We start from the raw sequence: 23196 nt of genomic DNA, 5'->3' as shown, positions 1-23196 counted from the left end.
TGCTCAATAAATGCATTCATATTTAAGAAACTCCTACTACAGAATGATACCTTTTAAAATGAAAAATATCTGGGGTAGATAAGGTTATAGTTTCAGGTAACTGAGTATAACACACAACTAATACTTTTTGTCTTCAAAGTGATTTTAAACCCAGCTAATCCTCTCACTAATCCTGGGGAGTTACATATTATCCATGTTTTACAGATGGTGTAATTAAGGTAAAAGTTGGGTGACTTGCCCAAATCCACAGAATTTACAGTATTAACAGGCTACATATTATTTGTATTATTTATTAGATGCTGTTTTGCCTTGTGACATGAGGCAACTCAGTCTTTCCACTTCCATCTCTCTAGTGCCACATTTCTTGCTCCATTTTAGTCTTTTTCCACGACAGCAGTATTTTTCCTCATTGGTTTTGTTATATGTCATCTGTTATCCTCCTCTTTTCCATCTTCCACCAGGTAGTATCCAGTCAAGAATTTGACTAGGAGCACAGTTTTTTGACATCCATACATGTCCAAACCACGTCAGCCTTCTTTCTTCAATCATTGTCTGTACAGTATGCTGTTCAATCCTTCTTAACAGATCAGCGTTGTTTACTTTATCACACCAGCAGACACCAATTACTCTCTGTAAGCATCTCTGATGGAATGCCTTAAGTTTCCCGTTGTGGCTTTCTAGCATTTACGAAGTTTCAGAGGCATATAACAGTGTTGGTATCACAATGGCATTGTCTAAGTTTATCTTGGTTTGTGTATGAATCTCATATTTGACGGTCTCAGGCTCCATCTACCTTCCCAATTCTTGCTTCCACCTTGTGGAGTTGGCCATGGGCGCTAATTGTATTTCCAAGAATGACAAACGTGTTAACCGTGATGTATTTATTCATTACTGATCACATACACACCGTCATTCCTGTCTCCTCTTTCAACAATCCTAACTTTTTGGGAGTGAGGGGAGAGAGTTCAGATCTCAAAGGGAAAGGCTTTCAAAAGCATCTAAGGGATTTAGGAACATAAGTCCTGGGGCTCGTGCTCCTATCCCATGTGTGCTTTTGAAAATCTCCCCCAAAGTTTCTAGATGGCAGGCTTATGCTCTATCATGGAACTATATATCTTTTTTTCATGCATGGGAGGGACTTGAATGGACAAATATTAAAAACTTAATTTATGCCATAACTGATATATAATTCAGCATTTATTAATGGAAAAAATTAAGTATTAACATTCTGTTCTCAAAAGGGAGAAGCTTTCTGATTCTATCAAACACTTGGTAGGTGAAAGAGAAAAGTAGACAATTGGTTAATGAAAGCTTTTTAAATAAATGTCCGAAGAGCAAGAAACAAGGTAAAAAGAACTGTATTGATAAACATCAGTTAATAGTACACCTTGAATCAATGTCAAAACAATTGATTGTCTTCAACTGTCTGATTATGCAGCTATTTGAGGGTATAAATTTAAACATTAAATGGGAATGGCTGAAGAAGAACAATAGTTTTCTTTAAGAACATAATGTAAGAGCGAGCATATTGCATCAGACCAGTGGTCCATCTAGGCTAGTATCCTGTCTTCTAATAAAGGCTGGTGCCAGATACTTCAGAGGAAGTAAACAGAACAGGAATTTATCGAGTTATCCATCCCCTGTCCTCCAGTCCCAGCTTCTAGCAGACAGAGATTTAGGGAGAACCAGAGCATGAGGCAGTGTCCTAGACTCTCTTGGTTAATAGCCATTGATGGACCTATCCTCCATGAAATTATCTAATTCTTTTTTGAGAATCAGTTATACTTTTTCTTTTTCACAACATCCCGAAGTAACGAGTTCCACAGGTTGACTCTGTGTTGTGTAAAGGACTTCCTTCCTTATGTTTGTTTTAAACCCCGCTGCCTATTATTCTTGCCACTAGGGGGAGGTATTTCCTCAAAGTCTGATTTCACACACTTTAGTCTACTCAAAAAGAAGAGGAGTACTAGTGGCACCTTAGAGACTAACCAATTAATTTTAGTCTACTGTATATGTATTCCCCTAGTTTTTAAACCCCTTATCAGCAGTGGATTTTTTAAAAAGTGCCTCTCTCTCTCATTTTGGTATCTTGAAGCCATCTGCCATTAGCCACTCTAAAGTCTCCCCTTTCTAAACAGAATAAGCCCAGGTCCCTTAGCCCTGTCTTATATTTTCATACTGCCGATCATCTTTGGAGCGTCTGCTGCAGCCTTCCTGAGACAATAACCACCTGAATATGTACAGCTGACCAACACTGCATAGAATATTCCAGATAAGTGCAACCTTGTTTGCCATTTTATATCCTTGCAGAGTATTGGAAAGGTTCCTATTGGCTTTAGTGACCTTTGGATCAGGCCCTTTTTGCTCTGCCAGTTTTATCACCTTCAGGTAAATAAATAATGATTCAAATACATAGCTCTGATGTAGCACTTGTCATCAGTAGATCTCAAAGTACGTTATAAAGGTTAGAAGGTTTATCCTCATTCATATCACTTATATGTATTATATTATGAGTAACAGAGGTCCTAAGACGGACCCCTGAGGCCCTGTACGCATAAGTCTTTTCTAGTTTGAAACACATCCATCGATGGTGTGTCTCTGTTCTTGCTTTTGAGTGAGGCCTGGTCTATACTACAGAAGTTATGTCAACGTAAGGCAGCCTTACATCGACCTAGCTAAGCATCTACACCAAAATGTAGCTCCCACTGACGTAACTCGCCCACTGCACCGACTTAATAACTCCACCTCCTCGAGAGGCGTAGCACTTAGGGCAACGTAGTTAGGGCAACACAGTGTAGTGTAACATTGCGTTACTTACGTTGAATTTAGTGGCCTCAAGGAGGTGTCCTACAATGCCTCACCATGACCACTCTGGTCAGCGTTTTGAACTCCATTGCCCAACGACTAGGTATGCAGGAACACACCCCTCCCCTTTTAAAACCCCTTGCATTTTTGAATTTCCATTTCCTGTTTGTTCAGTGTGGAGAGCTCACCTAGCAATTCTCAAGCATACCTAGCAACCACCCAGCTGACCAGGCCGGCTCCAGGTTGTGGACAAGCTCCTGCCTTGAGTACACATGGGGTGGTGGATCTCCTGGGTCTGTGAGAAGAAAAGGATCTGCAGACACAGCTCTGATCCAGCTGTTGAAATGTTGATATTTCTGAGAGGATCGTTTGTGGCACGGCGGAGAAGGGCTACAAGAGGGACATGCAGCGGTGCCGTGTGAAAGCTAAGGAGCTGTGGCAGGCATACCAGAAGGCCAGGGAGCCTAACAGTCACTCTGGTGCAGAGCCACAGACATGCCACTTTTATAAACAGCTGCATGCCATCCTTGGCATAGACCCTATGATCACCCCCAAGAGTCCTGGGGATACTTTGGGGGAGCTGGAGTCATAGGCCCCCACAGTGAACAGTGAGGAGTAGGTGTTGGACAAAGAAGAGGGGGAGGAATACGGGGGCCAGGAGACTGAGGCATCCAATGGCACAGCAAGCCAGGACCTGTTCTTGACTCTAGAGCAGTGGAGCCAGTCCCTACAGTCCAGCCCGGGGACAGCCTGATGCAGGGGAAGGAACCTCTGGTAAGTATGCAGTTTGCTTTGACATTGCAGGTGTAATTAAAGACATCTGTTCATTTGCTCTTTTTTAATCATTTAGTCTTTTTAATCATGAAGAGGTAGTGAAATAAACAAGTACAGTTAGGCAGAGGCAGGCACTGTTCAGGTGTGTTGTGCTTGCAATGTTAATCACAATAGTGCAGAACTGTGCAGGACCCATGCTTCTCACAGAGATGGCAGATGTGCGGGTTTGCAGGGCTTTTGAAAAGAGGCATGAAACATTATGGGATGCAGATGAAATTATGGGATGCAGAAAACTGCATCATGGGACATTGAAACCATGTTCCCAGTCACCCCGCGTGACTTGATTGCCCCTATCAGGCATTGAAAACCCTTTCCAAAACACCCTGCTGCTTGATGGTGGTGAGTTGCACAGTGGGATAGCTACTCATGGGACACTGCTCTCTGCATCACTGCAAGCACTGGTAGTGAGATTGTGCACTGCGAACACAAAGAGCGTAGTGTCGACATGCAAAAGTGATTTAATTACTGTGGCAGCTGTATGTCGACGTAACTTAGGTCAACTTATTTTTGTAGTGTAGACTTGCCCTCAGTTTCTTATCTAACATTCATTGGGCTTGTCTACATATAGATGTGCCACTGTAGTGCTTCAGTGTAGATCACTACTTACACCAGTGGCTAGGTGGATGGAATAATTCTACCATCAACCTTGCACTGTTTACACAGGGACTTAGGTCAGTTTAACAATACCACTCAGAGGGGTGGATTTTTCATCCCCCTGAGCAATGTAGTTATGCCAACCTAGTTTTCTAGTGTAGACCAGGCCAACAGTTCCTCTAACTCCAAGATTGTTTGAGACAGATTCTGATTTCAGGCCTGGTCTACACTAGAAAGTTAGGTTGGTTTAACTATGTCGGTCAGGAGTTCGAAAAATCCACACCCCTGAGCGGTGTAGTTAAGTCAACCTAAGTCCCTGTGTAGACAGTGCTACATTGACGGAAGAATTCTTCCATTGATCTAGCTACCGCCTTTCAGGGAAGTGATTACCTACACCGACAGGAGCATCCCTTTCATTGGAGTAGGTAGTGTCTACCCTGAAGGGCCATAGCAGTGCAGCTACAGCAGCACAGCCGTGCCACTGTAGTGTCTTAAGTGTAGACAAGCTTTCAGGTACCTCATTGTAAATCTAGAGTAATTCTGTGCACACATTCTGCCATAAGTATTTCACACACAGTTCCCAACATCACCACTGGATAGTTTTTGTTGAAAAAAGAACCACATACAAACTATAGCAGTGAGCTCACACTAACCATGTCACAGCTCTATTTCTTTATCCTTTGATCTAAATGCTCTGATTTCACTTGAAGATGCTCAGTGGTTTCTTTTCTCTTGCTGTTGATGGGTGTAATTAATAGTTTATTGTGTGTAACTTTGAAAAACTAATTATTTCAAATGTTTTCTGCAATTTGCTGCTACTCATCTTTCTGCTCCTGTTCTCCAATCTTCATAGCATCTTTGCTGCCTTTTTCTACTTCATCAATATCCCTTTCAAAATGAGAAAGAGCAGAAATGAAGTGAAAGAGAAGGACAGTCTTGTGGTTAAGGATCTGGACTGGGATTCAAGGAGATCTTCCTGCGTGACCTCAGGCAAATCATTTAAATTCTTGGTGCCACACCTGCCCCTATGTCAAATGGAGATCATACTATTTACTCTTCCCCACCCTTTGTCTGTCTCATCTATTTAGATGGTAAGATCTTATATATAGTCCAGCCCTGATTTCTGCACCCTTTATTCAGTGTTTGCAGGGTAGGTGGCACCAGCTTGTTCAGTAAAGAGTCAGGACAGCAGCATCAGTCAGAGTCAGCAGAATCAGCTGCATTAGTGAGAGGGTCATTTCATGATGCTCCTCAATTGTCCATCCCTTGAAGTCCCTCTTCCATCTCAAGAGGGTCAGGAAGTTCCACTCCAGCCTCCTTCCTTCAACCAAGAAGAGATCCCGTATTGTAGTCCATAAGCTGAAGTCTGGGAAGGCATCAGGGATATGTTACATCACTTTTGAGTTGCTGAAGACAGGTGAGAGTATTGCTGTACCATAAGCTCTTCTAGGCCATTTGGCATATTAATATCATCCCTAATGACTGGAAGAAGGGGATTACTCTGTTCAGAAAAAGAGTGATAAGGTAAATGTAGCAACTGTAGTGGTATGACGCTGTTGTCTGTTCCAGGGAAAGTCTTTGCTTCCACGTTAATGTCTCAACTCAACAATATATGCTGTGGCAAAGCCCAAGATACTCAGGGCAGCTTTAGATCTGGTCAGTGCACTGTTAACCAGCTCTTTACCTTGAGACAGCTTTTTGAGAAGATGGCTGAATGTAATAAGCCATGCACAGCACTTTCTGTAGACTTCCATAAGGCCCTTGATTCAGTAGATCAAGCAAGTTTGTGGGATCCAGTGAGGTGACTTGGTGTCCCTGGGACAACAGCATCATTGATAGGAGAGCTCTATAATGGAATGGAAAGATGCATTTGAGTCAATGGCAGAAACACCGCACGGTTTCCTGCCTCCATGGGAGTTCGGCAAGGTTGTGTTCTGTCACCATCATTCATTGTTCAATATCAGCACTGACTGGATGATGGATAAACTTGAAGAGGCAGCGGTTGGTGGGGTAAAGCTGAATGCCATTCTGCTTTGAGATCTCTAATACGCCAATGACATTGGCATATTAGCTCAGTCTAGTGAACCACTGCAGCTGATGGCCAGTCAAGTGAGGCAAGAAACAGTGCACGTTGGTCTGGTTATGAATCCAGAAAAAACCAAGTCCCTGGCCATTACCATCAAGCAGCCTCCAGTTCCAGGTTACAATCAGCTCAGTATTAAACTGTCTGGGTGAGGCACCATTAATAGACAGTGCCGGAGTGTGCTCAAAAAATGTGGACACTTGTCTACCAACAGCTGCTGCCATGTTTCAGCTCCTTTAGCGGCCTCCGTGGGGACACTGTGATATCAAGCTTGCTACGAAGTTCCAGATCCATAGAACCCCAGTTATCCCAACTCTATTGTGTACTGATGTGAAATGTGGGCACCGAGGAAGGCTGAAGAACACAGGATTGACGTTTTCAGTTCTCACCATTGTTGCCAGCTGCTCCTTATTAAGTGGCAAGCCAACAATAGAAATCAGGATATTTGATGCCAAATCCAGCAACTGCCTCCATCAGCACTGCCTCATGCACAGAACAGGGTGCTCAGCTCTGTACAAGACACAAAATGAAGACCGTCCCTGGGCTTACAGTCAGACCTAGAGGAGGCAGGATGTCTGGCCCAACCCCAGGTGGGAGTAAATTGAAAAAATGATCAGCTCAAAGTTCTTTAACCGATGATATTTGGTTGCCAGAGTCAGCCCTTCCACTGCAGCTGATGTTTTACAGCACGGCTAACAGGTGGAATAGCCTTGTCTTTCCCAGAGTTTAAAGCCAGAAGGGACCACTAGAACGAACACCTAGTCTGACCTCCTGCGGAATGTGGCCCGAGAGTCCTGTGATTCCTGACCAGCGCTTCCCTGGGCCCGGGGTCAAGGAGAGATGTTCTAAGGATTTGCCGGCCCAACTGGCTGGCTGTTGGGGAGTAACAAGGGGACAGTTAAGTCCCCTAGAAAGAATTAGATAGATAGATTAGATTAGATAGAATCTATCTATATCTAATGCCAATGGTCCCAACTTCCCCTCCCGGCAGAATGAGGGTGCAACAGCTCAGGGGAAGGGAGCTGAGGGATTCCCAAACCCCTGCCCCAGCCGGCTTCCCATGCCCCTCCCCTCCTTGCTGTCCACCCTCCCCGCCCTTCGCATCCTCTTCTGGCACTGCCCTCCATCCATCCTCCCCGGGGCTCCTCCTCTCCCCCGCCCCCTGGGCTCCCTCCTCGCCAGGACCCCGGGGCTGCAGCTGGGGCCGCTCCTGCTGCCCTTGGATTAAAAATAGCATCTTCCCCCCGCTCCTCCCCCGGGCCCGGCTGCGCTCGCTCTGCCTTCCCCTCGCTCGCTGGCGGTGCGGCCGGCCGGCGCGGGAGCATGCAGCGGGCCGCGCTGTTCGGGAGTGGCAGGGATGCGCCGATGGCTGCGGGGGACCTGGGGGAGCTGCTGGTCCCCTACATGCCCACGATCCGCGTGCCCAAGTCAGGGGACCGGGTCTACAAGACGGAATGTGCCTTCTCCTACGAGTCCCCGGTGAGTGCAGCAGCCCCGCCGGCTGCAAACCCGCCCCACTGCATCCCTCCCACCCCAGGCAGGCAGCAGACCTCCCCCCTAGGCAACAAACCTCCCCCCCCCCAACCTTCTCCCCTAGGCTACAAACCTCCCCCCTCCCGCCTTCCTCCCGGGCAGGCAGCAAACCTCCCCCTACCCCAGGCAGGCAACAGACCTCCCGCCTTCCCCCCCACCCCACCCCCCGTCAGGCAGGCAGCAAACCTCCCCTCTCCCCCCAAGGCAGGCAACAGACCTTCCCCCCGCCCCAGACAGGCAACAAACCTCCCCTATTCCCTTCCTCCAACGCCCTCCCCTTTCACACTCACCCACCCTGCTTCATTTCCCTTCTGCTGCAACCTCCCTACTGCCTCAACCCCACCCGCAAATCTCCCCCTTTTCCCTGCTTCCTCTACCGCCCTCCCCCCCACCCGTAAATCTGTGCCAGCCCCTACTGCACCTTCCCCTAGGCTGGAAACTTGCCCCCTTCCCAGTTGCAACACCCCACCCACCCCCACTCTTTTCCAACTCCAGGCAGCAAACCTCCCACGGTTATATGGCTATCATCCCCCCATCCCCTTCTCCCACTCCACCTGCTGCATTTCCCCCTCTTAGACTGCAAGCCCCTTGGGTAGTCCCCCAGGCCTCCAGTGCTGTAATCCTGGCTCTCAGCCACCCCCTTGGGCTGTTAACTTCCTCCTCATCCCCAAGTGCAAATCTGCTTTCCCAACTGCCTGGAGGGGTGGGGGAAGGGATGGGGTTGTCTGTCTTGGGAGCAGCTGAGCTCACCAAGACCATTTGAATTGTGAGGGTGGGTGGGGAATAGATGGGAAGGTGCCAACTTGGGTCTCCCCACTGTATGATTTCAGAGGCATTGCAAAGTGCAAGGGGCTTTGAGATGCATATATTATTTTAAGTAGAAAATTAGTTTTAACCATCTCTTTTTCCAGACAAGGGTTTCTGGCTACTGAATGTGGGCTTCCTTCTTTGCAATCCAGCTTCCCTTAGTCCTTGTGCTTCCCAGGCTGGGGTTTGTTTTATTTTCCAATCACAGGCCTCTCCTGATTTATAACTGGTCTGTTGCAGCTGAATAGATCCTTCAGCACAAATCAGTAGCAGATTGTGTGTGGTGCTAGAATTTCTTTCCCTTCCACCCAAAGGGAATTTGACATAATTGATTAGACCCAGATTTTTTTTTTCCTGGGCGATTTTGCTATTTTCTGGACGACCCAGTCTGTGCAGGTCACTTGCAGGGGTTATCTGGGTACATCTCATGTAATCAATTCACTCCTATTGTAGGGGCCGCAGGCTTTATTGTACTTCGGTCCTTCCTATTCATAACCTGTAGCACACAATCATTTAATCTTCTCTGGGCTGAAATACTTTGGTCTAATTTTTGTTGTTGGGCTTAGTGTGTCAGTGCTGGGGGGTGTTGGTGGCCTGTGATATACAGGAAGTCAGACAGATGATCTAGTGTTTCTTTCTGGCCTTAAACTTTGAGGCCCTCAACAATTTCCTAGGGTCTATGTGCTCTTTGCTGAGTTGTTTTAGCTTTCACACAGATAATGAAAGGGGCAACGAATGTTCTCATTCACATATGTTAGTTGGCAAATGCATGTGGATGGCTCTGTTTTCCTGCTGGATCTCTACTTATTCTACTGTTTAGGTCATCTTTAAGATCCCCTCAATGTAAAGGATCCCAGTCAACTTGAAAATCACAGTTTGGCCTGAAACTTGTTTACCGCCAATAGTTGCAATTAATCTAAAATCACTAAAACTGAAAGAAGTTAGTAAAGCGTTCCTCCCGTCCCCAGCTGGTTTCAGTTGGTGTCAAATGAACACTGGGTGTATGGTCACTTTCCCTCTTTACCATGTGTTAGTCAGGCCCTAATCCTGCAGTTGGATCCATGCAGGTGATGACTTGAGCCCTTGCAGAGCACCAGACTCTCAAAGGTGCAATTGTTCAATTGCAGGATGGGATCCTTAATCATTTTGGCCGATATCCCCAAATATATTTAGGGGTCTAACACCCATAGATTTCAATGGGAAATAGGTATCTAAATACCTTTTAAGGATCTGACCTTTCTCCCTTGTTGAAAAATAGCCTATAAACGTTAACAGTGGAGCAGAAAATCCCTTAATTCTCAGTACAGGCTGTATTTGAAATGAAACTTTTTTGAAATTGTCTGATATAAAAAATAAATTCAAGTTGACTGTGTCCCTTTAAATGTCATTACCCATAGATGGAGTGAATACTAGATATTGAAATAAAGTTGAAGTCTATGATGAGAGAGAGAGAGAAATCTAAAGGACATATGGAATCTGAACTGCAGGGTTTTCAGTTTGTGCTGCTCTGATTTTTGGATGTTTAATCCTTCTCTCTTTGATATTTCTTTTTAATTTGGAAAATCAAAAGGGGCTTCAAAGGTGACTCAGCTGTCTGGTGTTCATCATGTCTAGTGGGAGGCAGGTTATTTTTACTCACATACTTCAGATCTCAAGTGTCACCCAGCAGCCTTCTCTGTGCTGGGATGTGTACTGCTTAAAGGGCCAAATCAGACTCTACAACAAAGATATTAAATATTATATGGTCATTGGGATGGAGTGAGGGGGAGAGAGACACAAAACCAATATGTTACACTATTCCCCTTAAAATTTACTGCTTGAGCTAGTATCTAACTAATGTTGAACCTCTGGGACATTATTGCTTGTAAGAAGTTTCTGTTAAATGAGAAAACCTGGCAAATATCATTATAAATTCAATGGAAAATTCAAATGCAACCTCATATTGCACAGCAAAAATATTTAATTATCACCTACAGGAGGGATTTACAAAGGTGCTGCACTCCCATTGACAGTGGGAACAGAGTTAGGCCCATGCTTTTGAAAATTTCACCTGATACCATTACAAGACTCCTTGTTTAAACAAGTTTGTTGGTATCCAGTGGGCCAAATTCTGTCATTGTCTGCACGCAGGCAACCCCAGTGATTGAAGAATCAAGCCCAATACCTGTTGTCCAATGTTCCAAAAGTTCTGGAAACCCTTTCAAATCATACCAGTCCTCAGACTTCTTTGGGTAGAAGATTTATTTCAGAATCCTATGCCTTACCTGTAAAATGACTAGCATGATGCTAACTGGGTGTAATTTCTAAGACAACTAATGAAGATACTATGAGAGATAAAGCAACCCAAATAGTCAATTACAAACTCTGAAAATGATAAAACTTCATTCTCCCTGTTTCCTTTTTGAAATAGGAGTGTAGGCGGTAATTGTAGCTCAGTGTACAAACAGGTTATTGTCTTGGTTAATGGAAGACATTTGCCATGGTGTGCTTTGTGTTAGGTTGGTTTGCTAACTTGTTTTTGTGTGTGGGAATGTATAAACTCCAGACGTCCAGCTTTTTGTTGATGTGTATATCTAGCTTAGAAAGAAGAATGTAGGGTTGCTTCTGTAGTATTAAAAAAAGATAAACATTAACAAAATATCCCTATCAGTTGTGTTACCTGCTGGCATTTTTGCTACTGGTTACATTTTCAACCCAAGAGACAACTATTTTCCCCTATGATTTTCAATCCCAGTTAATATTGCCACATGTCCTTGAATTTTTTTCTAACTCCATTTGCTCCATTTGTAACTGTTCAACAATTCACACACGTTCTATATGGAATCAGCTCTTTTGTAAGATTCCTTGTTCTGGCACTTTTCTTCAATACAAGATTTCATTCCCAGGGTTTGTCTCATTGTCACCATAAAACTGTCACTCATAAACTGCACCCTGGATTTTTTCTTTCCCAAGAAAGAAAATTTCCTGGCTATTATGGGACCTTGTCTTGCTGTCAATTTATTCATGGTTTCTGTCACTGGGAATAAGAATGGTCTAATGCAGTAGTTCCCTAACTGGGGTTTGTGAACGTCTGGGGGTTCGTGAAGTATTACAAGGGGTTCTCTGGAAAAAAATTCCCTAATGGCAGACAGAGCTGTCCCTACAGATCCCGGGCAGCACGGGGCCAGCAGCCTGGAGCCTTGGGGAAGTCCAAGAGCTAAGCAGATCAAAGCAAGCATATCTATCACACTGGGGAGATTTCGACTTCAAGACTCCTTATAAGAAATGGAAAGGGAGGTAGATATTTTTTGCTGTTTTTAAAATTAAATAGGCAGCTAGTATTGTTTTAAAAATTATTATGAAGAACAAGTTTAAGCTTTGTTGTAACGTGCGTTGTTTGCCTGGACTGCTCAAGACCTAAATGCTTGTGTAGAAGGAACTCTTTGAGTTGGCTTCTTAAATACCTTCATGCTGTTTCACATTTGATACTCCTTGATGAGACATAGGAGCCTTGTCTTATAATGGGCTTATTCAAAGCGATACAAGCTATGAAAGTGAGATCTTGGAAGATAATGTAATAAAAATACTGTAATGATGAATATTAATAATAAATAGTGTGTAATAAGTGTATCATAAAAACAAATTTTATATTTCCAAGATCACTGCTTTTATAATTTATACTCAGGTAAAGGAGAAAATCCCTGGAAATATTCATTTTTAGGAGGAGGTTCGCGAGACTTGACATTTTCGTGAAAAGGGTTCACAGGTTGTTAAAGTTTGGGAACCACTGGTCTAATGGTTGAAGCTCAGGACTGGGAGCCAGGAAGTAGCAGCTCTGCCACAGACATGCTGTGTGATGTTGGGCACGTCACATAACTCTCTGACTCTGTTTCCCCATCTGTAAAATTGAAATAATATTGCCATACTTCACAGGGGATGATCTGAGGATTAACCTGCTGAAGTCTGCAAAGCACCATGAGCTCTAGAAGGTAGAAAGTATTATTCTAGTGGAGACAGGACACTGGTTAATTATTGGAAACAGCAGTAAGTTTTGCTAACACTCTCAAGAAATATGGAGCCTCATTCTCTTTTCTAGTTTTTAGTCTGATTTTCTGTGGTGAAAATCTGAGCATAGTTATTTTTTTTATTATTTTACAAAGAGTGCCGTTTCTCTTGTGATTTCAGAGCTGTGAGCATATGAAAGATCCAAGGGGACATTTAAAATATTTTCCCATGCAGTATTAGCCCTAATCAAACAATTTGTCATACGGATGACGTTTTCAGGGGGGGTGATCAGATAGGATTCAGTGGTTCTGTTAAACAGCTCTGGGGTCTGAAATCTACAATCAGGGCCGGCTCTAGGTTTTTTGCCGCCCCAAGCTCCGAGGGCGCAACTGCCCAAGCGAAAAAAACAAGAGGGTGGCTGGAATGCCGCCCAAGCAAAAAAAAAAAAGGACGGCCGGAATGCCGCCCCTGGAATTGTGTTGCCCCAAGCACGTGCTTGCTTTGCTGGTGCCTGGAGCCGGTCCTGTCTACAATCTTCTTCCTTAAAGCAGGATCACATTCCAACAAAACCTGCTACGTTAGAACTGAAGAAACATTTCTACATTTTTGACAGCCATGGTGACATTCTCAAGGCACGTTAGCTGCAAAAGAAATCACTGGCTGCTCTCAAGATAACTAAATAGAAAAAGACCCTTGTCATGTCTTATTTTTTAACTAATATTTATCTGCTAACAAACTTCTGCTTTGCCTTGGCAAATCCACCTCTGATGCTTTGCCTTTCATTCTTTTCCCTGGAATTCTTAAGGAAAGGCATGCTATCTACAAAATGCTAGTTGCCTAGTGTGAGTATGTGTGATCATGTCTCCCTTTAGTGGCCAGCCCTGGCAAGTATAATAGCCTACTGCTTTGTCGTAGCCCAAACAGTAGCAGCCTGCAGTTTTCATTCTCAAGGTCTGATGTTGAGTCCACTCTAATGACTGTGGTCTCTGTATGCGTGCAGCTGTGCTGTGTTATGTTAGGTTTCCTACGTCCATCAATTTGTCAGTTGTGACTTCTCTTCCTTTGTTGGGAGCTGAACTTGATACTGCATTATTTAGGGGAGGAGGAAAAGCTATATTTAAATAATCTTTAATTCTCTGCAGCACGTCCAATGAGGCACCAGACCCTGCCATAACCAACGGATGCAAAACCTGCAGTCATATCTCCACTGCTATGATGATCAATATCCCTCACAATACACCTTTCAAGATCTATGAGTCCTTCACATGCCTATCACAACATGTAGTGAACCTCATCCCATGCACTAAATGCCCCAGAAATAACTATGTGGGTGAAATGAGACAATCACTACATGCTCAGGTGAACACTCATAAAAATGATAAAAGACAAAAACACCACATCACCTGTGAGCAAACACTTTTCACGCATAAGGGGGACATGTGGGATCAAGTGACCCCCCCCCAACAGATTTCTGCTTGGCTTGCTGGGGGAGAGGGAGAAGGGCTCTGTCCTTCTCCTGCTGTGCCTGCCGCCCCCCCCGGCATGTTCAGCCCCTGTCCCTGGCAGCCGGGTGGGGAGCGAACGGGGTGGGACCAGTCACTTCTTATGCTGGCTGCTCCAGTCCCTGCTCTGTGCAGTGTGGTGGCTGCCTGCAAGAGCCCAAGTGGGGAGGCGGGGGCTTCCACTCCCCGCCCGGGCCTGGCTGCCAGAGACAGGGACCGAGCGAGCGAGCTGTCCCCTCTCCCCATGGCACGTTTCCGACTCACTCAGCCCCTGAGCCGAGCCAGGTGGGGAGTGGGAGCCAGGAGGGGAGCTCCCCAGCCGAGTTCTCTCAGACAGCCACCTTCAGTTGCATGAGAAGTGGCTCTTTCCTTCTCCCCGTCCAGACCTGGCTGCCAGGGGACAGAGTCTGAACATGCTGTGAGGCAAGGTGGAGCAGGAGAAGGACAGAGTCCCCCCCTCCCCACAGGTAGCTGGTGGGGTGGGGAGAGCACAGCAGTCTCTGGCCTGGGCGCAGGGTGGGGGGTTTCTGGGGAAGGTTCTGAGAACAGGTTCCTTGGCCTCTGTTCAGCCACAGATGGCCCCAGCTGGACCCAGAGGCTCCCTGATCCTGGCTCTCAGCCCCCCCACCCCAAGAGCTGGTGGGATTTTCTGCCCTGACCCAAGGAAGTGGGGCTGGAAGTTCTTCCCAAAGGAGACGCGTGGGGTGGTCACATATCCTCCCCTATACATTGTGCCCCCCCTCGTATCAGGAGTCATGAGTTGTCAATCACTCCGTATCTGACCTCTCGGTGCTCATCCTGAAAGGAAACCTGCACACAACTCCTTCAAAAGGCCTGCCTGGGAGCTTAAATTCATAATTTTGCTAGACACTAAAAATCATGGACTCAATAAAGACACTGGATTTACGGCTCATGACAACAAACCTTCTTTGCCCTATGGCTACAGAAGTATTGCCCACTTAAACTTGAATGGTATCTTGCAACATGTGTTAACTCTTTATGCTTAACAATCTGTTTTACCTTAGCTGTAGCTCACGAAAGCTTATGCTCAAATAAATTGGTTAGTCTCTAAGGTGCCACAAGTCCTCCTTTTCTAGTTGTAATACTCAGAGTACCTTTCCTAGACCTGAAGAAGAACTCTGTGTAGGCTTGGAAGCTAGTTTCTTTCACCAACAAAAGTTGGTCCGATAAAGATATTACTTTTTCTCTCTACATAAGTATTGTTATAAGCTGGGAGAAGCCTTGCTATGGGTTACGTTAAAACCTGGTTCAAGCTGATGTGTGAATGAGTTCTCCATTTAAGATAGCTATAAGGGACAGTTATGGGACCACACCAAAACAAAACCCAAGGGCTTGTCTATACTGAAAAGGCTACAGGTGTGCCACCGTTGTGCTTAGGTGAAGGTGATACGTACACCGAGGGGAAGGCTTCTCACATCAGGGTAGGTACTCCACCTTCCCAAGAGGTGGTACCTATGTCAATGGGAAAAGCCCTTCCATTGATATGGTGCTGCCAACACCAGGATTTAGGTTGGTATAACTGTTGCTCAGGGGTGTGGATTTTCCACGCCCTTGAGCGACATAGTTATACCAACATAAGTTGCTAGGGTAGACCAAGCCTAACAGAGTCTGCCCAGAAACTAGCTGTAGGGCCTGCGGGGGTGGAGGGTTCGACTGGCTTTTGTGACCACCTTGGGACTGGGTGTAGATGTGTGAGAGAACACACAGAAAGAAACTGGGAAGAGAGAAGACTGTCTGGGAGTAGGGAAAAAGCAAGAAAGCCAAGCAGTAGCCTCTGCCTGTGAGCACAATTATGACCCTGGAAAAAGCTAAAGAGAGCCTTTGGTTCTGGTGTTGGCTAATAGGGCTTGGGGGTCTGTAAGCAAGAAACTTCTTTTTGTTCTTGGTTTCTTCTGCATTCAGAGGCACAGGACTTTGTACATTCTTTGTAAACAAACAAGATTGCATCAAAGAAGAATCTGGCTGCCACCAATTTCTGTTCCCAACTGGATCACCCACAGAGCGCTGAACTTTGATTAGCCATTCGGGTAAAAAAGGTTAACAGTGTTATTTATATAGAGCAGGGGTTCTCATGCCCCCTCAGGGTCATGCCCCCTCAGGGGGCTGCAAGGTGGTTTCATGGGTATTGTGAGGTGTCAGCTCTGTGGGGCTGACAGCCCCGAGCTCCCATTAAATTAAATTACCCCCCATTTTTAACTTATAAGGGGGAGGTCACACTGAGATGCTTGCTGTGTGAAAAGAGTCACCAGTACAAAAAGTGTGAAAACCACTGATACAGAGCTATAGGTATGTCCTGTGCACTGCATAAAAGACAGGATCCCTGCCCTGAAGAACTTGCAAACTTGGATAGGCAAAACATGACACAGGGAGAGAGGACATCCAAAAAAGGGGTGGATATTGGAGTGTCAGTGTGTTATGTTCAGATTTTGCATATCTTAGACATATCTGCTCTGAACATTAGATCTTCGCATGTGAAGTATTGTAACTGCAGTGCAAGCTACCCGTCTGACATAGATTGTTAGTTTGGTCCTATAGCTCACTTCCACTGGTTGCAGAAAGGGATTTGTTTTAGCAGCACAAAGCTCAGCCTCATTGCAGCTGGAAAATCTTGCTGCTGCTGACAGCTTCTAATGTAGATCTCGCTGACTTGGTTTTGGTAATGGCTATATTAGGAGAATTCCCAAAGGGCTAGACTGCCCTATGCTTTGCTGTTTATCAGACAGTACAATGCAGACTGAAGTCTTTTAGTGAGTGTGTAATTGGCATCAGTGATCCTGTTGCATGTAACTTTCTAGTAGTAACTGTTTTTCTAGTCACTGGCTGTCCCTTAGGTCAAAGTATCTCGACACAGATATGAAAACCATTGTCTGTTTTTAATGTTGGGGGGCAGTAAAGCAGAGCAAAAGGTGACAAGAATTTAATAAATCTGGACATTGCTCCAGACAGATGATTTTGGTTGAGCTGCAAGGTGGCTTCTTTTTCCTGTGCTGGAATTACTGATGTGGTGCATTGCTTTGTTGCATGAGTCAGTTTGCAAAGTATGAGCAACGAACCTTGTTTAGGTATGGCTGAAGGTCTTTAGTTAGGTGGTGGGGCACATCAGGGACCACATTTTTATTTTCATTGCGCTCTAGGAAGATATTGTAGCTTACACCTGTCTGATGGATGAGTTCTTTGCTGCCTGGCAGTGCACTTTGATACTAAAGCTAACCAGATGGTCACTGTTACACTAAGTCTCTAAAATAGCCAAGTATGAGTAGAATTTGCAGGGATGACGCACGCAGCAGCTCCCATAAGAGAAACAGCCATGCTGCTTTGGCTATCCACCAGCCTGGGGTTTTCCTTACATAGCTACACAAGGACATTATAAACACAGGCAACGGTGTAAATCTGGGTATTACCAGCCATCAGCACCATCATTATTATTGATTGAACTGCAAGAGAGCTTCATGTACCACGTGGTTATTCAAAGGCCTTCAAATGTCCTTTGGACAGTGGTCCCCAAATTGTGGGGTGTGCCCCCCTAGCAGGGCCCGGCAGGGCCCGGGCCAACCCCACATGGGGAGCGGGGCGGGAGCGCTACCCAGCCCTACTCTGCCCCCAGCTCTGCTCCGGCCCTGCCCCAGCCTCTGGCTGCAGCTGTGGCCCCAGCTCTGCTCCAGGCCCCCGGCTGCGGCCTCACTCCTGACCGCTGGCTTTGGCTCCAGCCCCTGGTTCTACTCCTGGCCCCCAGCCCCGGTTCTGGGCCCAGGGGAGCGTGGACACATTCCATTACTGGTAAGGGGGGGGTGGGGAAGTGCAAGAGGAAAAGTTTGGGCACCATTGCCTTAGGAGGACTAATATCTGCTGGATCCCATGGCAGAATATAATTTCTGTTCCTGTGTCACAAGTCATGTGTGCTCCATGAGCCTCCTTTGTCTTGCCATCAGAACTACCCAATAATATAGAGGCCTGCTTGTGAACATGCCTAAACAAATTGCCTCAGAATGGTGAGTTCTCTAGTTCCGTGAGAGGAACTGCTTTGACTTACAGAAGCGAGCAATCTTTAGAATGGTGGTTTGGTTTCATTTCAATGTCTCTGTGTAGATGCCCTCTATCAAATGGAACACAGGAATTTCCACGCTGGATCTCACCCACTGTCCATCTAGCCCAGTATCATGTCTCCAATGGTGGCCAGTACCAGGTACATCAGAGGTGGTGCAAGAAACCCTCAATAGGCAGTTATGGGGTAATCTGTCTGAAGGGAAAGTTTCTTCCTAACCCATAATACCTAAAAGTTGATTTAAGCTGGAAACATAAGGGTTTATACCCTTTCCAAACCTCTTGTTTATGTTAGCAATATGTACCATTGTAACTGGATATTCTTATCAATAGAAATGTCTGATCCTTTGTTGAATCCTGCTAAAGTCTTAATCTTAAAGATCTTTTGTGGCAATGAGTTCCCCAGGCTAACTGTATTGTGAGTGGGAATGTATTTCCTTTTAACAGCTTTAAATTTGCCACCTTTCAAAGAGCTGAATGTCTTCTTGCTTCTGTGTTATGAGACCTGATGAACAGAAGTTCCTGATCTCCCTTCTCTCCAACATTTCTTATTTTGTATACACTGATCACAAGATATAATAAAATGTTCTGTGTATATATAAATCTCCTCACTGTATTTTCCACTGAATGCATCCGATGAAGTGAGCTGTAGCTCACAAAAGCTTATGCTCAAATAAATTGGTTTGTCTCTAAGGTGCCACTAGTACTTCTTTTCTTTTTGCGAATACAGACTAACACGGCAGCTACTCTGAAACCTAAAATAAAATAGTGACTCTGTTTAAAAAAAGCAGGTGGGAAGTTCTAGTTTGGACTAGTCCAGTTGCTAGTAGCCTTGCTCTTAGTCTCCTCCTGTCTTTCATCTTCCCCTTCCCCACTCATTTGTTCTTGTGTCCCTCTTGTCCTGCCTTTTATTTTTATCTCTTTTTTCCTGCCCCCCACTCCTGTAGTTTGCTTGTTTTCTTCTCACTCTGCATTTCCATATGTTTTTCCTTTCATCCCTCATTTGTGTGTTGTGTTCTTTACTACTTCATTTGTTTGTGTCTGCATCTTGATTAATCAAGTGGCAGGCTTGTGTCTGTGTTCTTTCCCAATAGCACTTTGACGAGATTCCAGCACCCAATGCACAGTTTAAATACTGGTAAATTAATGCAAGTTACTGTATCTGGTATACTGGGGGGCTGGGATGCATGTTTTTTTAATTGTGCCAGGGGCAATCTTCATGTGCCGCTGTATTCATTCGCTTTGACATGATTTGCGTCTATTGTTCCACTGTCAGTAGCAATGGAGAATATGAGACACCTGCTTTCTTTTTGTTCCCCATTGTAAGCTATTATGTATTGTTCAGATGATTATTAAATGCTGAAGCTTCTGCTATCTTTTGACCTTTTAAACATTTATGAAATAAGAAGGCTATCACTTCATTAAGCTATTGTCAGGTTCCTACATTCTGGATATTATAGAACTGCTCTTTTAACCCTTCCAAATACAGTAAAGATTGTATTATAGCTGTACTCTTTTACAGCAGGAGATTTTTGGTTGGCCACAACCAGACTTGTAATGGAGATCACAGATGATCTCTCTCTCTCTCTCTCAGGAGGACCCTAAAATGTTCCACTGGCTTATCATTTCTGTAGGGATAAATCTTAGTTCCATTGAAGACTATGGCAAAACTCCCATTGATTCCATTGGCTTTAGGATTTGTCCCTTAATGCAAGAAATCTCAATTAGAGATTAGTTGTTGGTGGATAATCCCCTGGTAACTACTATTATCTCGTAACATCTGAGGTAATTATTGGGGATCGTGAGTATTAATGTATCCTTTTTCCTCTTTCCTGTGATATGTACTGGTATGTTTTACTATGTGACTGTTCACCATGTTAGCGGCTCTGTAACAGCCACATGTCCTTATACATTATTATCCTAGTCATGTCAGGAAATGAAAATGTTAAACCGTAGATTTCCCAAGGGGACTGGATGGCTCAGGGATTGGTAATAGGACACAGGTCACGGGTTCAAATCCGAAGCAGGTTGGTAGGGACTGAAAGCCATTAGCATCTGATAGCTGTTGGTATCCTGTGTGCTTGAAATGAGATGGTGATCTCATGCTGGTTCCTTGTGGATTAGTGTTTGTGTTCCCCAGCCCTCCCATCACCAGTGTTCTTGCTCCATCTCCCTTCTCTCTCCCCAAGGTTTGAAAGGAGGTGGACCCTATCATGGTTTGATTTTATATCTCCATGGATTCCCTTCCGTGAAAGCCTCTTCCAGCCTTTATTTTAACACAATGTACTATCTAAATGATGATATAAGATAATCTTTCTAGACTGTCTGCTTTTTGGAGCAGGGACCCTGCCTTCCTCTGAGTTTGGAAAGCACTTAGCACGCTGTGGTCACTCCTGCAATGTAAATGATGAAGAACAGTAAGCAGTGTTGTAAGGAAAACTTCCATTTACTCCCACTTTGTGGGTGCATGTTGTTAAAATCCTTCCCTGAATCTTTAAGGGAAGATTCTGCTTGTGAGAAGGCTGCACTAGTCTCTTACTAGAAGGTCCTTCTAGGTCAGGATCAAGGCCCATTGTCTGAGCAGTGGGTAGAAGCTTCCACCTTAGCACTGTCTTAGAACCGGGCTGGCCTTACCGTGAGGCAAACTGAGGCGGCTGCCCCAGGTGCCAGACTGTGGGGGAGCACCACTAGGACCCAGAGTTTCAGAATTTTGGCCCAAGTGAGGGGGCATGGGGGGCGTCATTTGAGCTCCCCTCCTCAGGTGCCAAAATGTTGTGGGCCGGCCCTGTTTAGGACTTTGAAAAAGTAAAAGAAAACACTGTCTTCAGATGCTCCATCCCAGAGTTTACACTGATCCCAGTGCATGTTGGGACAGGACTTTGGTTGTTTAGTTCAGGCTGAGAGGATACTACAGTAGCGGGCACGATCAATAAAACTCCTCTTTATGCACCTCACTACTGAACCTTCATGGTTTTGTTTGAAGAGAGCTCCTAGTCTCTGGGAACAGTGTATTGTTCTTGTTTGCAGATAGACAGTGTGCTTGAGTCTCTAGCACCTTTCACCAAAACAAAAATGCACTCACATTAAAAAAAAAAATCAGTGAAAAAGATTTTCCACCATAGCCACTTAGAAATCTAAGATGAATGTTGCCTACCTCCAGGACATATGGTATTCCCTATAGGTGAAATTCACCAGCACAAGGCCAAGGCCCCAGTTAGGCCTTCAGAATAGGGCTTGAATGGGCATTAAGTGGAGCAAGGCCCTGGCTGTCTGCACAGGGGTGAATTTCATATATCCAAGAGCTCTAGTCCTTACCACTAACACTGCTTTAACATGACTGTGTTAGACTTTTGAACACAGTGTCTTCTTCTGTTCAGGTTGTGTGAGAGAACAGCCTGCCTGCTTTTTCTAGGAGAAATAACTCTCCTGTTAGTAACCACCAGCTAACTTACGCAGCTTCCACATTTAGCATATGTCCTGAAAATGTCAAATAGTTGCCGTAGCCTTCTTAGCAAAAGAGCTGAGTGCTCTCATGGAGTCGCTCCGGGGAAAAAAGAGAACGAAGTGTCTCAGAGAAAACAGAATTATAAACAAAGTTCCCGAAACACCTGTTAATTGACAATGGGATATATTTTTATTTAGGCTGAGCATCCACAGGCTTCTTTTAACTGGGATGCAGCCTTGACTTTTTGTGAGAATGCTTTTAGCTGTGGAGATAATAAAGGATGTAAAAGAAAAAGGACAAGGAATGACTGCATATGTGAGGTGGCTTCCATGTTTCGCATACTAAAGATCTATGTGTGTGTTTGTCTGCAAAACTCTATGCCAGAGGTCAAATGAGGCTGTCATAATGGTCCCTTCTGACCTTAAACTGTGTGAATGTATGAAAACATATACTGGGGATGATTTTAAAATAAATAATTATTACTACTTTATGCATCAGTGATGTCCTGGGTGGTTCATAATGGTAGATGCAGCCCTTGCTTCAAAGGTCTTGATCGTTTAAAGTTCAGGGGGGTTGATGTTAAATAGAATCAGGGCCGTCCTTTGGCATATGCGGATGTGTAGGGTACGTGAAAATTTGGGGCACCACCGGCACGATAGGCGCCGACATCTCATCTTGCCAGGGGGTGCTTGACCCCCACCACTCCGCTCTAGGCCCTGCCCCTACTCCACTCCTTCCCCCAAGTCCCCGCTCCACCTCTTCCCACCCCTGCTCCACCCCCGCCCTGCCTCTTCCCCACCTCTTCCCCCAAGTGCGCCCCATCCCCGATCCTCCCTCTCCATTCCGGAGCTTGAACCCTGCGAATCAGCTGTTTGTGGTGCTCTGGAAGCGCTGGGAGTGAGGGGGAGTTGTTGGTAAGTGCATGGCCACCGGCGCTTGAGAGGCGAGGGGGGCAGAGGAGGGGAGCTTGGCATTGGTGGGTGCTCCACACCCACTAAATTTTCCCTGTGAGTGCTCTCGCCCCAGAGCACCCACCCACGGAGTCCGCACCTATGACCGAGACAGCAGGTAAGAGCGGGTCGGCTCTTGCACACCCAGCACGCTCTGCAGTCGTCTACCTAGGCGGAAGGCAGGGGCCATATTCACATAGCCGAATGCACCAGCATAGGGGCACCAATATAGAGGCAGTATAGGGGCACCCCTATTCACAGAGCCGAATGTGCTGGCGTAGGGGTACCAGTTGTGCCGGCATAGGGGCACCAGTTTAATAATACTGCATAGGGCCCCATAAATCCTAAGTTTCAGAGTAGCAGCCGTGTTAGTCTGTATTCGCAAAAAGAAAAGGAGTACTTGTGGCACCTTAGAGACTAACCAATTTATAAATTTATAAATCCTAAGGAAGGCCATCGAGGCTGGAGTTTCTAATGCTTTAATAAACTTTATGGTAGAAATAGATTTCTCTTATCCCCATTTATTGCCAGTTATTTAGTGCCTGATACAGCAGATCTGGTATCAGGCACTAAATAACACAGGCAGGTTTAGCACCA

At 45.3% G+C, this 23196-nt stretch overlaps 1 protein-coding gene across 2 annotated transcripts in view; it reads left to right on the top strand.

The window, feature by feature from the left end:
• Positions 1 to 7492: 7492 nt before the first annotated feature.
• USP13 (ubiquitin specific peptidase 13) overlaps positions 7493 to 23196 on the top strand; it is an 80432-nt gene continuing 64728 nt past the window's right edge. For both annotated transcript variants that reach the window (XM_073359304.1, XM_073359303.1), the window contains exon 1: positions 7493 to 7795. In XM_073359304.1, coding sequence (XP_073215405.1) covers positions 7640 to 7795 — 156 coding nt within the window. In that variant the 5' untranslated portion in view covers positions 7493 to 7639. The remainder of the gene's footprint in view (positions 7796 to 23196) is intronic.

The sequence above is a fragment of the Lepidochelys kempii genome, chromosome 9, assembly GCF_965140265.1.
Source record: "Lepidochelys kempii isolate rLepKem1 chromosome 9, rLepKem1.hap2, whole genome shotgun sequence".
Lineage (NCBI taxonomy): Eukaryota > Metazoa > Chordata > Testudines > Cheloniidae > Lepidochelys > Lepidochelys kempii.
Note: the sequence above shows the minus strand (reverse complement) of the source record. Positions and strands in the feature narration are given on the sequence as shown.